General features: G+C 45.0%; 2 protein-coding genes across 2 annotated transcripts; one reads left to right on the top strand and one right to left on the bottom strand.

Annotated features, from left to right (window-relative positions):
* Positions 1 to 807: 807 nt before the first annotated feature.
* On the bottom strand, positions 808 to 10323 carry tut1 (terminal uridylyl transferase 1, U6 snRNA-specific). Its single transcript, XM_048245789.1, is given in 11 exon segments — positions 808 to 2555; positions 2557 to 2725; positions 3091 to 3183; positions 4058 to 4180; positions 6016 to 6125; positions 7081 to 7307; positions 7867 to 7994; positions 8656 to 8770; positions 9103 to 9309; positions 9533 to 9723; positions 10000 to 10323. Coding segments are annotated over 11 exon segments (2475 nt in total). The 5' UTR covers positions 10076 to 10323; the 3' UTR covers positions 808 to 1519.
* A 1778-nt stretch (positions 10324 to 12101) lies between these two features.
* On the top strand, positions 12102 to 17033 carry si:ch211-207i20.2 (uncharacterized protein LOC568537 homolog). The gene is made up of 5 exons (XM_048244700.1): positions 12102 to 12457; positions 13766 to 13934; positions 14184 to 14239; positions 14386 to 14485; positions 14795 to 17033. Exons 1-5 carry the CDS (start codon positions 12266 to 12268, stop codon positions 15799 to 15801), a joined length of 1524 nt encoding a protein of 507 aa, XP_048100657.1. The 5' UTR covers positions 12102 to 12265; the 3' UTR covers positions 15802 to 17033.
* The last annotated feature ends 219 nt before the right edge of the window (positions 17034 to 17252 follow it).

The raw sequence follows: 17252 nt of genomic DNA on the forward strand, positions 1-17252 counted from the left end.
CTGGACCAATCACAGGCAGGCACAAATTACCAGAAGCACAAAGACAAACACTCTTATTGTATCTGTGATGGGAACACCTCTATATTTACGAGACGCAATAGCCTAAAGATAATGCACCTTTATTGTAGGCTAGAGTTCACGAGGTGGAAAACGAGAGGAAATAATAGCGTTTAAAATATCAATTTAAATTGTAACCTAATATAATGTGCTGTAGTGTGTTTTAAATCCGAAATATTAAGGAATGTGAGGAGGTTGCTAATGCAATTAACTTTAAAGAGTGCATCTACAATCGGAAATATCTACAGCCTATGACGCAAATTGAATAGCCATGTCCGGTATACGGATGTCTGCTTTAGTTGACAGCACGGTAACTAGATTTTAATCAGTCAAACTGAAGAGCTGGTGTCCGTTAATGTTTGTGCAAAAAGGCTGATTCATGTCCCTTGCCTTTTGCAACTGCGAGGTCCATGGCAGGCACCCCACAGAAATGTTTCATTTTGTGAGTGAGATGCACGCTGTCCCCTCTGCGATGCGTTCGCCCCCCAGTTTCAGAGCTATAAATGCAAAATTGCACATAGGGCCGTGACTAGTTAACAAACTAGATCCTAATACTAATAGTATAAGTTAGGCCTATTACACAACATAAATTGTGCTGGAGACCCAAATAAAATCTCCTGAGACCCACCCGTGGGTCGCGACCCAGTCTTTGGGAACCAATGATTTAGAGGACTGCAATTTGTTGTGAAAATAAATTCAGTCCAGTACGCTTTAAGCTGTAAGAAAACACACACACACACACACAAAGAGTTCAGGCCCAGCTGTCGGTGATCAACAGGTTTAATGCCTGCACAGATTACAAAGACACAACTCTACACAAATGGCAAAGTTCCCATTCATCCCTCACATGGAACTGAAAACATCAGCACAACAGCGTACTCTGGATCAGGTGAGCACGGTAGCGTACTCTGGATCAGGACTCTGGATCAGGACAGCACAGTAGCGTACTCTGGATCAGGACTCTGGATCAGGTCAGCACAGTAGCGTACTCTGGATCAGGTCAGCACAGTAGGGTACTCTGGATGAGGACTCTGGATCAGGTCAGCACAGCTGCGTACTCTGGTTACGATGTGGCCGACGAGATCCCGGCAGTCCTTAAATTGGATCACTGTCCAGAATACACCGATCCGAGAGGACCTGATCCTAACCATTTCACCATCAAAACAAGAGCCAATAAAACAAAGATAATAACCATGTCACAGGGAATATTAGGGCCAAACTCCACATCAGATACTACAGAAAAAGAAAGGAATGACAATTGCTGATGAAAAAAACAACAAAAAAAACAGCATAACACATGCAACATTCATAAAAAAATAAAATATTTAGTATTAGGAAACTGGAGTCTATATACACAGCATCAGCGCAGTCCAATATCTGATTTGACAGGAAAAACACAAGCGTTCTAATAAAATAGATTATTACTTTCACAAAACAAAGTGTATTATGTTAACCTTCCTTCCTACTTCCCCAGAAATGCCTCCGTGGTCTTAGGCAGGAAGATCTCCAGGAAGTGGAAGAAGTCCTGGAAGTGTCCCTTCTGGTCACACAGCGGCGTGAAGCGCAACACCGCCCTGGTGTTCTCACTTCCGCCGACCACCTGCGCCCCCACCTTAAACGCCACCAGGTCGTGGGGGTCGGGCTCTTTGGCCGTGATGTGGCGCGTGACCTGCAGCTCCATCTCCACACCGCCCCCGTCTGGCTGGGAGGCCTCGGCGCTGCCGCCCCCAGTGACCCCGCGGGCCTTCAGGAGGTCTCGGCGCACCTTGCGGCGCCCGGCCCACACGGGGTGCCGTTGCAGCCAGCACCAGGAGGCCGAGGGCGCCGGCTCCGCACCCTCGTCTTCCTCCTCGTCCTCCGCCGCGCACAGCTTCTGCCTCTTCTCCTGCGGCGAGACGGGCGAGGTCTCGGCGGACGCAAACGGACGCTTCTGCCCCGCCTGCGGGGAGACCACGCCGCCGGACGAGCCGGAGGGAGCGGCCACACCCTCCGTCTGGTCGTGACCACCGACCTCCTCGGGCTCCTTGGCCGTGTCCATGGCGACGGCGTCGGACGACGTGGATGTGTCCATTTGCCCTTCAAACTCCTCCTCCTGGGCGGGGCTGCAGCCGAGCACTTCCTGAAACACCGTTTCCACGGCGAGCCGCACCATGGCGAACCACTGCTCCCTGAAGCGCTCGCCCGCGGTGCCCAGCCGCCGCTGCACCGCGTCGGGCAGAGCGGCCAGTCGGAAGGGCAGGCTGAGCTCCAGATGCCGCTCCTTGCCCTCGCCCTGGCCCTGTCTGCCCCCGGCCCCGGCCCCAGTGGGGCAGCTGGGGGCAAAGAGGCGCACCAGGCCCCAGGACTTGCCCTTGCTGGACTTGCGCTGGTACTGCAGGCTGCGGCAGTACTTCTCGGCGTCGGCGCACTCGCGCTGGAAGCTCTTGTCGCGTCTTCACAGGTTGCCCGCCACGCCAGCCGCCTTTTCTCGGGGGTCCAGCACGGTCATGGGGCCCAGCCGGGTCCCGCTGGGGGTCGGGCAAGGGGTCAGCGCCGTCGCTCAAAGAGCTGGGCGGCTCGGAGGGCAGGAAGTTGGTGATGGGCACGGGGCGAGCCTCACGCACGGACAACACAGAGGCCGAGAAATCAAACGTAGCGTAGAAGGAGAAGAAGGCAGCCAGCAGAGTGCCTGAGAGAGAGAGAGAGGGGGAGAGAGAGAGGGAGAGAGAGAAAGACAGACAGAGAGAGGGGGAGGAGAGAGGGAAAAAACAGACAGAGAGAGGGGGGGGCAGGGGGGGTGTGTGAGAGAGAGAGGGGAGAAAATAAAAAAATGAAATAAAAACTCAACATGATTACAATAATAATATGGTGAGAACAACCCCGTGTCTCTTTTGAGTGCAAATGAAGGGCTGTTTATTTTTCCATATGAAATAGCTGAAAAAAACAGAAATGTGGAAGTAGAAATAGGATATTAACCTACTCTGAAGCTAAGGCCAAGCTCCTGCTAGAGGTTTTGAGTTTGTAATTTAAGACAGGCAATCTGCTGGTACTCACAGAGGTCCTCTGTGTTCTTACTGGGGGGAACAGCGATGGGCTGACTGGGAAAGGTGCAGTCCCAGCCTTCAATAACACACTCCTCTTCTTCACCTACACACACACACACACAGGTAAATAGACAGAAAGGTGCAGTCTCAGCCTTCAATAACCCACTCCTCTTCTTCACCTACACACACACACACACACACACACACACACACACAGCACAGGTAAATACAGACAGAAAGGTGCAGTCTCAGCCTTCAATAACACACTCCTCTTCTTCACCCACACACACACACACACACACACAGCACAGGTAAATACAGACAGAAAGGTGCAGTCTCAGCCTTCAATAACACACTCCTCTTCTTCACACACACACACACACACACACACACACACACAGCACAGGTAAATACAGACAGAAAGGTGCAGTCCCAGCCTTCAATCACACACTCCTCTTTTTTACCTGCACACACACACAGCACAGGTAAATACAGACAGAAAGGTGCAGTCTCAGCCTTCAATAACACACTCCTCTTCCTCGCCTACACACACACACACACACACACACAGCACAGGTAAATACAGACAGAAAGGTGCAGTCCCAGCCTTCAATCACACACTCCTCTTCTTCATCTGCACAAGCGCGCACACACACACACACACACACACAGCACAGGTAAATACAGACAGAAAGGTGCAGTCCCAGCCTTCAATCACACACTCCTCTTCTTCATCTGCACAAGCGGCGACACACACACACAGCACAGGTAAATACAGGCCGACAGACCGAACACATAGGCAGGTCCACATATGAACAGACTCATACACACATATACAGTATCATCAGACATGTTGTATTAATTGGAGAACACAAATACGATACTAACATGCCAACTTCTGGTCACTCAGAAGCTAATACTACCCCCAACACAAATACTATACTAAGATGCTAACATGCTAACCCCTGGTCACTCACAGGCCATGTTCTTTAGCTGGTCCACAGAGGGCAGGACTGGAGGGTCTCTGTTCTGCAGGAAGAACATGACCATCAGCGTCAGGGCGTAATTATTCAGCAACGGCCCGCCACCAAAGGGATTACCTGCAACACACACACACACACACACACGAAAAGGCAGTCAGGTAACTAGCCTGACACCATAATGCAGCAGAAGGGACGTAATATTGATTATAAGGTAACAACCAGTATGATGAACTTTAAAGGCAAATACCGTATTGTTGATTATAAGGTAACAACCAGTATGATGAACTTTAAAGTCGAATACTGGTATTACTTTGTAATAATGTGCTACATAAAACCGTATAGTCTGTTGACTTGTTTAACAGCTTTATAAACAAACACAATGTCTGAAAAGATGTATAGATCGCTATGACAGCCATCAGGCCTGAGCTGTCATTCTTTTTGTCTGCTCCCCTAGACGCATGTTGGGAAATACCTCAGCTTCTTTTTACGGCCAGAGAACATTTTGACCAGTTCACACAAGAGGATTGTCTCCAGTAAAACGCTGAGTATTAGAGCAGAGATGGACGTAGCCCTGTTGAGTATTACAGTAGATGGACGTACATGTAGCCCTGTTGAGTATTAGAGTAGATGGACGTACATGTAGCCCTGTTGAGTATTAGAGTAGATGGACGTACATGTAGCCCTGTTGAGTATTAGAGTAGATGGACGTACATGTAGCCCTGTTGAGTATTAGAGCAGATGGACGTAGCCCTGTTGAGTATTAGAGGAGATAGTGTTGCACGGTGTATCGATACTAAAAAGGTAAATAATAAAATAATTCAGTGGAAATGCATGGATTCCAGTTTCTTCCAGTAGCAGCAACTGGAATCCATGCATTTCCATGGAATTATTTTGGAATCTGATCCCTTATCATACCTGTTCATTCTTACTAGTCGCCGAATTATCGCGGACTAAATTCAAGATGGCTGCAAACGCTAAACTTCGCGGAAGATACTGTCTGTATAAATCGTCTTGTAAGTAAACTACCAGTGCTTTTTCAAAGTTCTCAATGTCTCATTTTAAATGTCAGGGGCCTCGGAAGTCTACCAATGAAGTGTGGAGATACATTGAGCCTCGTAAATGGGTGTAAAACAGTGATTTATTTGCATGGCTAGCCCGATGCGAAAGCACCACTATTGAAAAAAAAGCTGTTGGTAGCATCGGCTAACTAGCCCAGATTTTGGAGTGCAGGGGACAAGCCGAGATGGGCTATGAGACATACGTTCACACTCGGTATCATGTTTCAACACACTTTAGGTCAATATCACACCGGAATTATCCTTTAATGCCTTAATTAAAACATATGAGGAAAAAGCCAACCTTTAAGGACACCAATTTTCTTTGTGAATTAATAATGTATTGTAAATAAATAAATGTGTGTAAGTAAATGTGTGTGTCTGTGTGTACCCTGTTGGGGACACTGTTCTTCCAGTGTGTGTGTGTGTGTGTGTGTGTGTGTACCCTGTTGGGGACACTGTTCTTCTCGTGTGTGTGTGTGTGTGTGTGTAACCTGTTGGGGACACAGTTCTTCCAGTGTGTGTGTGTGTGAGTGAGTGTGTGTGTGAGTGTGTACTCTGTTGGGGACACTGTTCTTCGTGGTGTGTGTGTAACCTGTTGGGGACACAGTTTTTCCAGTGTGTGTGTGTGTGTGTGTGTGTGTGTGTGTGTACACTGTTCTTCCAGAGTGTGCGGACATTCACTCCTCTTTCCTTCTTCCCATGTGCCTTTGGCCTGCTAAACTTTGTTATTATAACTACACAGAACACAGTGATCACCATTCATTTAACATATGATGATCATAATAATGCATTTCTGTTTCTGTTCAAAGCAATAGTTGATGTGTATCAACAGTAGCCCATTCTAATGATAAGCAGCTCTGTGCTACCACCTAGTGGCTATAGAGAGAAACGCACCAGCCAGCTGCTTCTGTTTAGCCCAGAAGCGGACGGTGAAGACCAGGGGTCGCAGCCTGGAGTCCAGCTCGGAGCACAGCTGCAGGAAGCGGGTGTTCCTCAGCGCCAGCCTGGGGCGGGAGGAGAGGACAGAGGAGAGGGGTCAGACACACACACACACTGGAGCTGAGTGAAGGGAGACTTCAGACCAAATTTACAGTTCAGGCGACAAATGACGCTCAACAAAATGTCTCTGTTAGGGTGTCGCAGAACTTGACGCATACATAAATAAAATTGGTATCAACTTAACCCTTAGGCAGGTTGATGGAATACCCCCCTGGCTGTTTTATTTGTTAATATAAATAACCATATGGAACAGAGTGGGATTCAGCAATCCTACGCCATGCAAAAGTAGTTAACTTAACTAAGTCAACATTTCGAAAGAAATATAAGTTGAAGAATATTCTTGTTAGCATGCTGAGACTGCTAACAAGAAGTTATTATGTAAACAGAGTGGACATGAGATGAACACCAGTAGGGTGTCATGACCACTGTTGCTTCAATCAAACTGTGCTGTGCAGTGCAGTTCTTTACAAGACATCCAGATTCACATGATTATGTGTGATGCATTATGTGCATGTGTGATATTATGTGTGTGTATTATGTGCATTGCTCACACCTGTTCAAATGATTATGTGTGTGTGTTATGTGCATTATGTGCATGTGTGATTTTATGTGTGTGTGTATTATGTGCATGTGTGATTTTATGTGTGTGTGTTATGTGCATTGCTCCCACCTGTTCAGATTTACATGATTATATGTGTGTGTGTGTGTGTGTGATATTATGTGTGTGTGTATTATGAGCATGTGTGATATTATGTGTGTATGTGTTATGTGCATGTGTGATATTGTGTGTGTGTATGTGTTATGTGCATGTGTGATATTGTGTGTATGTGTGTGTGTTATGTGCATTGCTCCCACCTGTTCACATGATTATGTGTGTGTGTTATCTGCATTATGTGCATGTGTGATATTATGTATTATGTGTGTGTGTGTGTGTGTGTGTGTTATGTGCATGGCTCCCACCTGTTCTTGATGCTGATGTCCCCGTGCAGGTTCAGGTTGCGATGGCTGAACTTGACGACGGGCAGTCTAGCAGTTGGCAGCGCCTGCACCTTGTGAACGCCAGGGACACACTTCCTCAGGACGGCCGCGACCAGCTCCAGCACCTCGGCAGGTGTTGCCGTGGTCAGGTCGATGTCAGACAGGATGGAGTCTTCAGAGCGCCCGTCCTCCGACTGACCCTCTCCGGTCTGAAAGCGGGACCAGACGGGTGTGGGTCTCAATTTGCCATTTTCATTTTGATCTTTGATGACTGTATGTCTGTCATGGGCATATAACTGTAAACTAATAACAGTTCCCAAATCCTGTGTTGTGACAGAATACTGTCGGCCACTGCACCAGTCACAACATGTAAACGACACTAGATATGAGTCGTGCACCTTTCTCTCAACATCTGCTCTGACAGTTGAATGAGGGCCGGTAATTGTGTTGTGGTAAGAGAACTGGGCTTCCAAGTGGAGGCCAGAAAGTTGAGAGATTGATTCCTGAGCAAGACACCTAAGCCCAAGTTGCTTCAGGGAGGATTGTCTCTAAATCGCTGTAGATAAGAGCGACCGCTACATGCATAAATGGTAAATAGAAATTCCACTGAACAGTCCAAACCCTTGACTGTATAGAACAGTCTATGGACCAAACCCTTGACTGTATAGAACAGTCTATGGTCCAAACCCAATGGTCAACTGTCTGACTGAATATACAAACATTACAAATATTGTACACAAACACAAAAACACTTTGATCCAGACATACCGGTTCTGATGCGGTCTTGGACCTGGCCTGAAAGGTTCTAGTTTTCTCCAGGTCCAGAAACAGGTCCATATCACAGGAGTGAACCCCAAAAGTGTTGACGGTCGAACCAAAAGGGACAATCTCACAATCTGAAAGACAACAGCAGCAGTCAATACGCTCAAATGACAAAGAGATACCAAAGAGTTCTCATAGTGCTTCAGGGTAACAGACACAGTCATAGAGCCTTCCGTTCCCACATTCCCACAACCCTGATGTCTTAAAGGAATTATCCGGAGTAAAATGCAATTTAGATCAATTTACGGATGATTGGGAGTACATACGTTGAGTTGACATCCAAATCATGTCATTCGGATGTGTTTTGAGAAAGTTCGATTTTACGAATGTTGTTTGGAACTGTAGAAGAGGTATAAAAATAGAGTTTTGTAGCGGCGAAATGAAATGCCTCGGTCACTTCCAGGGTAACGAGTTTTGACTAAAAACGGTAAAATCGAACTTTCTCAAATCCGAATGACATGATTTGGATGTCAACTCAATGTATGTACTCCCAATCATCCGTAAATTGATCTAAAGTGCATTTTACTTCGGATAATTCCTTTAAAGTTCACATTCCAACAACCCTGATATCTTAAAGAAATGACTGTTAATTTTACTGTACAAACAGTCATAATAGCCAGCAGCACCACTGTATAGGTCATTTATGTATGGAATGAGTACACAAGTGGGATCATCAAGAGAGCCAGAGTGTGTGTGTGTGTGTGTGTGTGTGTGTGTGAGTGTGTAATGGCTAACCTGGGAGGAACTCCATGAACACCTCCTGCAGCAGCTTGACCAGGAGCTCGCGGCCGTTCCGCTCATTCTCATTCAGCTGGAAACTCTCTACAACTCTCAGCATCTGTTCATTTACCTGACACACACACACACACACACACACAGTCATTACCAGATCACAACGGAGAAGCAGTAGGCTACCATTACCAACTGATCGGTCGACCCAGGTTCGATTTCCAACGTTACGAAGTCTGCTTTGGATAGCGTTTGCAAAGTATCGGTAATCTTTAACCCCTAACAAACTGCTGTAATTGGGGAAGGGGGGGGCATGCTTGTGGAGTGTGTGTGTGTGTTGACATATGTGTACTCAGTACAAGTGTTTTCTTCATATGAGCAAACACACACAAGTTTTCATTAAAAAGGCTAATGTGAATGTATGTGTTTGTGTGTGTGTGTGTGAGCTCTTACCGACGCAGCCCGGCATAGCTCTTGGCTGAGAGCGTCCAGGTTGACCTGTGAATTTTTTCCGTCCTGCTTCTTCTTGAGGACGACCTTGAACTCTTTGCTCTCGCGGGGTTTAATCCGCAGCTTGAGGCCGTTCATGACATGCTCCGTCCGGTGCAGGGCCGCAGCAGTGCTGGCCTGTTCTTCAAACTCCACGATGGCGTACGAGCCCTAGTGTCCAGAGGGGTCACAGGTCAGTTACACACATCACTGAGTTGAGCTAATGTCGAGAGTTTAACAGAGTTCAACATGTGTATTAACACACACACACACACACACACACACACACACCACCGAGCGACACCACAGGCTAGAAAGACAGACCAGGGAGATGCACTTATAATCGAACTAACAGGGTTAGTTCACGGGGTTCACAAAGTTTTGAGTGTCTGACCTTCTCCTTGTCCATGATGACATCTTGCACTGGTCCGAACTGTTCGAAGTACTCGATGAGCTGCGTTGACAAGGTGTTTGGTTTGATGCCGCTCACAAATACGCTGTTTTGCACTTGCCTTTTTCGCGTTTCACGTAGTCGGAAGAGGTTCTGGTGCTTACGCCCCTTCACATGAGCGTCTACCGTCGGTTCTGAATGTGACGAAGAAGACAGCAATGACAGCAAGTCCTGAATAGTTTACATAACGTTACTGCTGCATGTTCGCCTTGGCTGCTTTCTAAACACGTTGTTGACAAATCAGAAAATACGCCAGATTGCCAAAGGTTAACGTATGCATGCACATCTCTAATAACAAGATTTAGGCGAATTTAATATATTAAAAGACTATGCATGGCCAACGAAACAATGCTTGCTAAACTTCGAAAAAGAAACCTTATAACGTTAGCTCGGCATGAGATATGACTTACCATTTGGTAAATTGACATCGCATAAAGTGCAGCGAAAACCCTTCTGGGTTGTTTGAATGTCTGTGTGAGCTTCCATTTTAAGGTTTCACAGACAAATTGCAAGCTGCCAGCATGTGGCAAGTCAAAACTCCCTCCGAATCGTTGCAGTGTCGTGCTGAAGTCCCGTGTTCTACTTACTTCCGGGCAATACAACAATTAATTTCCTCCGTTCCGCACGTAACTAAACTTAGGCGTAACTAAACTAAGATAGTTTTCTAAAAGTCATTCAATGATTAATCTCGGAAAAGATGTGAATGAACGAAAGATATATGGTAAAATGGTACCGTATTCTCAGAAATGCATGATGCACACAAAATTACATCTCATCCGTGCCTCTTAGGGGCAGTAGATAATTTGTTGCTGTCGTGACGTGATTCCTGTGTAGGGCATCACTGTTGTCATCTAGGATACATGCACGAGATTTTAGTTTTAAAAGTCTCCCATTTGTACTGTTTAATATTAGTTATTCACACATATTTGTCCATAAATTCATTGACTGACTGGGCAACAACACCCAATGTGACACAAGTAGAATTAAAATCAATATGCCATTGCGCTTTACGGCCACCAGATGGCGCCATTTCACTGCTTGCTTACATCCGAACAAGGCCCTAAGTGCCAGAGCCGTATACAGAGCAGTGCCATGCTGCCATCTGGTGGCCATGAAATATTTTACGTTGCCCGTTACAGACCACTTATTAGAAAAGAAGCGGCCGTCGAATAATCTTTTAATACATTTGGTTAATTGTGTTTTTTTCTTTTTAAACTTCGTTCCTTTATAAATTGTGGTGTATCATTAAGTTACGTGTTTGAATGTAATTACTCTGACATTCGATAGATGACCATACATTTGAGCACAGTCTTAGGGGCTGACTGTTAAGATTTCTCCACATTGCCAATTTCTGACCATAATGTAGTTTATTATCAAAGTGAAATGGCTGCTGGTATAAGTCAGCCGCATTATTTTGTTTTGATGTGTTGAATGGAAATCAATGGGAGCAGTGACCAAAGAATATTTCTCAGGATAACATGACAGCGGTCGCCTTTGCAAATGTGAGTTTTTTTTCTTCAGATGAATAGATTTGTGTATAGATCTAACATGTTGGATTTATTTTAAATATTTTTCAAATGTTTCAAATAGACACACAATTGCTGTGTAATGCAGGTCCATGTGTAAATGCATTGTGGAAAGTTGCCATTGTGGGGAAGTAAGGAATATTGTGTATCTGTTCCATATTAATGGTATTGTTTTTGTTTAATGCTTTTAAAATTCTGTTAAGATCGACACCGTTAAGATCGACACAGATCAAACAACTTTGTCTCTCCTTTCTATAAGTAACAAACATCAAACCTTGTACATAAGTTCAAATGTGTGTACCGGAACATGGTATGATTTATACAAATCCAAATGGCAGATTTCATCTGACAAAATAAACAAAGTTATTGCTTTGCTTTATGTGTGGTGTGTATGGGACCAGAATCTGTTTTAGAAACAGGATAATATTAAAATAAATCTTGATTTTAAAGGATAAGGATAAATTCTAGGCTACAATTACACTTGATATGTTTTTACAGTTTTGAATTTCTTTAATGAACGTAATGTTGGGCCCCTATAATCAGAAGTAGTTTTACCCCCAGTCTGACGCCTCTCTCTCCCCCTCTCTCTCTCTCTCTCTCTGTGTGTGTGTGTGTGTGTGTGTGTGTGTGTGTGTTTGAAGAAATATGGTAAATCAATATCATCACTTGTCACTTTTTTAATGCAAGACATTCACTTGCAATTATATTTTAAAATGCAGGACACCCAGGTCTAGTAGCAATTAGGCCTAATGCATACATTGTATTTTACTAATACATTTACACAACAGAGGTTCATGGGTAGGCTACACCGTGGCATATTGGCACTGTTAACTGTGCAGACAAATACTAGGGGAAAAGATTCGTTATCGATGGGCCTACTGATACTGAAGCTATGCAGACCAGATGACATATTTTCAGATATTCTCCGAACGTTGTGGGGGCAGTAGAGAACTCAAATTGTCCTAACGTGTTGTTGTCGTGACGTATGTCCGGTATGGCTCCCTATGCCATGTAAAGTAGCTGTGGATCCTAGTGAGTTTGTTTTGACTACTCTTACATTGAATTATTTCCCCAATTTAATCTGAGAGGTTATTCATACAAATGTGTCCGTAAATTCACTGACTGACAGGACAAGGAGACCCGACGTAGAATGTCAAACTGTGTCGCGTTGCAGACCCACCTGGCATCCGTCATGGGGACTTTAATTCATGCGGCTATTGCTGAAATGTGCAAACTTGTGGATGAAGGATCCGTGTTCTTATTGAGTCTGGAACTTACAGAGGAACAGAGGGCAGATGAGGAACTAAAGAGAAAGCTGCAACTGGAGAGTGAGATGAGGATGGTACGTGTGTTCTAAGTTTGTTGTACATAGAGGCCCAAATGTCTCGCCGCAGTCTTGGAACATTGCGAGCTGCTTGGAGAATCAGTGTCAGCACGGTTATTTCGCCAGTTACTGAGCCAGATTAGCTTAGATTTTTTTTAAGAAATAGGCCATGCCATGTTTTGATTCCTTGCCGTCACGTGGAGACAACAGTATGGTGTGTGGCGCAAAAATATTGCGTAGACGCGACTGCTGCAGCATTTCGATGGAAGGAAGGCGTATGCAATCAAATGTCTGGCGCATCCACATTAGTTAATGATCGATTGGGTGGTTTCTGCATAGGTTTTCCCCTCTACTCCCTCTTCACCTCTTCACTGGATGATACAGACACGTAATTAACTGCATTATTGTTGCAATGCACTACGTTTTACATTTCATAAGTCACCTACACTAACTATAAACATTCTATGAACAAAATGAAGAATTGGTCTGCCTAAAAACAACAATTCAATACTAAACAAAATAATTATTTCACACTCATACGTCACAGACCACTTGGAGGTGCAAACAATATCGGATTTTTGGTTGATTTGACCATCAATTAACTTTGAAACAGGCACTTTACTTTGGATAGACAATATAATATAGGAGTGATGAACGTCAAATAGCCCGCTACCAAATTGATAGCCAAGCAGCCAGAAGTGAACTGGCATGGATGGCTATAAAAACTGTGCTTTTATTATACAACTAAACATGACAAAATACTTTTATAACCCTTGAGCCCGCTCCTTACTATGTGATCTCAATGGCGATGTAGAATTGTTTGCACCTCCAATAGCATGGCATACCTGGTTACCGCCCCAAAAAGTGCCCACAAATGCCCGCAAGTGTGAAAGAATCTCCCGGACTCCTCTCTGCCGGTGTCTTTCCCCTATGACATCAGTCTCCTCCAAATGTTAGTACCTAGCCCCGTTGACACCAGACCTTAGACGCTTCTCAGTTGAGAGTGGGTCTGGAAAAGGTTAATTGACTTACAACTTCCAGCAGGGGCGTAACTAGCAGTGAAATTAAACTTAAATTGGTGCATTAAACTCTTACCAAATTTTAGAAGTGTAGCAGTCTTGTAAACAAATGTTTTAAACACAATCCAGATTAGTGATTGTATTTGCGTGCCCGTCTTTTAGGGACATTGGCAAATGGGCTTCAATGGCCGCTTGGCCAGACGGACCTGCAGAGCAAATCCCAAATTTGCCGAAAGTGCGTCTGGGTATTCTCAGGCTAGTTGGTACCTGTTCCTCACCTGATCCGTGTGTCGTTGTGTTTGAATAGACCCAGTTTGCCTCCATTATGGAAGTCCTGGGGAACGAGGCGCTGGGGAAGATCATCAAACTAGTGGATGAAACAAAGTTTCTTCTGGACATGGAGTGCAAGACGTTCCAGGGCAAAAAGGCAAAGCCTCCTGGCTGCTTCTTAAACATCTTGTCAGTTGGTGGGATGGGTAAGGAAATGTCCTACTGGTTCTTCACTGGGGAGGGACTTTGTGACTTCAAGATGGAAAGCTGTCTGTTATAATGTTACTGATCTACTGCAGACATCAGTAGTCATGAATAGACTGTAAAGCATATCTACAGTATCTTACAGTGCAATAACTTGTGGTATTTTCATACTTCTCTAAGTTTCTGTGTTACAGCAAACTGTACTCACAGTTATTCATTCTTCCTTCTCCAATTGCATTGCACTCATTCAGAAGAGGAGCATTCGTACGATGGTGGTGGCCGAAGTGCTGACGTAGGTCCTGAGGAGGTATGGTCACTCATGACGATCGTTTTGTCAGAATACTGGCAGGACAAATGTGTGCAGTGTGTCCTGTTGTGTTTGATTGTGTGTGTGATTGTAGGGATATATTGTGTTATTGTAATTCAACTCAAGTGCGTCTGTTGGTGTTTTAGTCCTTAGATGAGCAGACAGACAGACCTGAATCTCCACTCCTCAAGGCCGTCACCATCAGGGATGAATTTGGCAAGATCGATCTGGCAAAACTTGCAGCTAGTAAGAATGACATTTCTTTTAGTAGAAGACAGTGGTGTTGAGTGTTTATATAGCCCTGATTGGCATTTAGAATCAAACTTTCCAGCTGTCATCCGTGTAATGGTTAAATCATTACAAGTAAACAGGCCGTACAATCCATGCGTAAATTAAGTTAAAAAAAGAATCTTCATTGTCATCCTGCTTTGACTCTCTCTCTCTCACACACACTCACACTCTCTCTCTTTCTTTCTCTCTCTCTCTCTCTCTCTCTCTCTCTCTCTCTCTCTCTCTCTGTGTGTGTGTGTGTTTGCTCCATATCTTCCTGTTCAGGTGTGCTGGACCCTGGCTCCAAAGACGCCCTGTCTGCTGACGAGCAGAGCAGCAGTGACGGCAACGAAAACCTGGAGGGCTTCGCCGGCATCATTAGCAGTTCTGGGAAGAAGATCCTGATTTGCTCAGAGTGCGGGAAAAGTTTCTCCACCATGAGCAAGCTGAAGTCCCACCAGCGCATCCACACGGGCGAGAAGCCCTTCGGTTGCGAGCTGTGCGGCAAAGCCTTCGCCCACAAGCAGAGCCTAAACGTCCATCAGAACATGCACACGGGCAAGAAGCCCTTCACGTGTGATGTCTGTGGCAAGACCTTCAGCAAAGCATCGCATATGAAGACCCATCAGATCATCCACACGGGAGAGAAGCCCTTTTCTTGCCAGGAATGTGGAAAGAAGTTCAACCTGGCCCAAAATCTGGCGCGACACCAGCTTATCCACACAGGGGAGAAAGTGTTCAGCTGCCTGATCTGCCAAAAGAGGTTCACGCGAGCAGTCACACTCAAGAGCCATCAGCTGATCCACACTGGGCAGAAACCCTTCAAGTGCTCCATCTGTAGCAAGAGCTTCCGGCATGCGGTCAATCTGAAAATCCATGAGCGCATTCACATGGACGTACGGCCCTACACCTGCGATCTGTGCGGCAAGGCCTTCCGGCAGTCGGTCAACTTGAAGATCCACAAACGCATCCACACGGGCGAGAAGCCCTTCACCTGCAAGGAGTGCGGCAAGAGCTTCAGCCAGCAGAGCAGCCTGGTCTCACACAGGCGCACGCACTCGGGGGAGAAGCCCTTCGGCTGCACCTTCTGCGAGAAGCGCTTCAACAACACCAACAGCCTGAAGCTGCACGAGCGCACGCACACGGGCGAAAAGCCGTACAACTGCGAGTTCTGCGGGAAGACCTTCAGCCAGGGCAGTCACCTGCGCACGCACAAGCGGCACGTGCACGCGGGAGGCAAGCAGTACATCTGCGACAAGTGTGGGAAGAGGTACTCGGACCACGCAACCTAAAGCTCCATAAGTGTGTGTACGCTTGATCCCCTCTCGTCAGCTGTGAGGGTTTGAATTGACAGTAAGCTGTCGTCCTTGACTAATGGAATGCAGTAACGGAAGTAATTTTGCTGGGTGTTTGCACTGTGCATATATAGCCTACATACTTTATTTTGGGACAGAGATTCCCAAGAGGAGGGCCTGTTTAGCCTCACACTGTCATGCTGTATGTAGGCCACTAAAGGCCTATGTCGTTACTGTCCGGTGACTTTGTGATGTCACCAAACCTTTCAACTTAAAAAGGGTAGATTTTTTATTATTTTTATTTAGGTCTACAACAATCTTGGGTAAATTCAGGGAAGTAGTCTAGAGTAAAAATACTCATTATCTCTGAGTTGAAGTACACTGGGAGAGTGTGCATGCTGTTTGAGAATAGAATCAAAAGTTTTCTGTCTTCCTCTAAACCCACAATGAATCCAAGCATTTGAGTTCAAAATGATTCTCACAGACCCCGTGTGCATTTTATCAAAAATGTTTCATGAGGTAACAGACAGAAACAATTATATAACTCCCAGCTGTCTCACGCGAGGGCAGGGGGCTCTGGGTCGGAGAAGGATGGACAAACCATGTGGCCTTTCATTCCGGATCTCAACCTTGCAGCAAGTGGGTAGCATGTCATTACAACATACCAAGCAAGAGTAGGATCCCTTCTACCAGAATGTTCTCAGTGGATGGAATTACTTCTTTTGAACTGTTGACAGACACACCAAAATAAGCCAAACAGCCTTTGTTTGTGTGTATTACGAGTTGTTTCAAATGAGAATAGATTGTACATACAGATCTAACATTTTGGGTTTATTTATATTTTTAAAACAAACTTTTTAAGTAATTGAATTGTGGAGTACTGCAGTTCTTGTGTAAATGCATTACCAATGTGAAGTTGTCATCGGAAAATGACAATCCCTATACTACTGTATGAGCATAGGAAATCATTTGAAATGTATTAAGTACTGAAAGCCGATTCATAATGACCCCATTTTCAAGGAACCTGTGGGTTTAAAAAGAGATGTCCGCAGTCTTGTTTTGTGTCGTGCTGAAATCCGCTACAATCGACCACGGCATTGGCTGCACATTTACATTTTGTTTCAATTCCTTTGTGAAAGTGACCTATGGTAACCTGACAGTGGTAATTTGTGCAAATCCAAATAAAAAAAGCCATCTGTCATAATGATAATAAAATAAAATTAACAGCACTCTACTTTGTGTATGGTTTGTATAGGTCCAGTAGAATATGTCTTTAGTTTCAGGATTAGGAGAATATTAAATGGACTCTTGATTCAAAAACATTACTCATTACAAATGTGTCAGGTGTTTTCAATATTTAAAACAGTTTTGAGTGGGTTTAATTATTTTTTGCCAATTGTATTTTATTCAGAAAGACCACAATCTTTGAAAAGTTATGATTTGCTGAT

Source organism: Alosa alosa, chromosome 6 (genome assembly GCF_017589495.1).
Source record: "Alosa alosa isolate M-15738 ecotype Scorff River chromosome 6, AALO_Geno_1.1, whole genome shotgun sequence".
Classification (NCBI taxonomy): Eukaryota; Metazoa; Chordata; class Actinopteri; order Clupeiformes; family Clupeidae; genus Alosa; species Alosa alosa.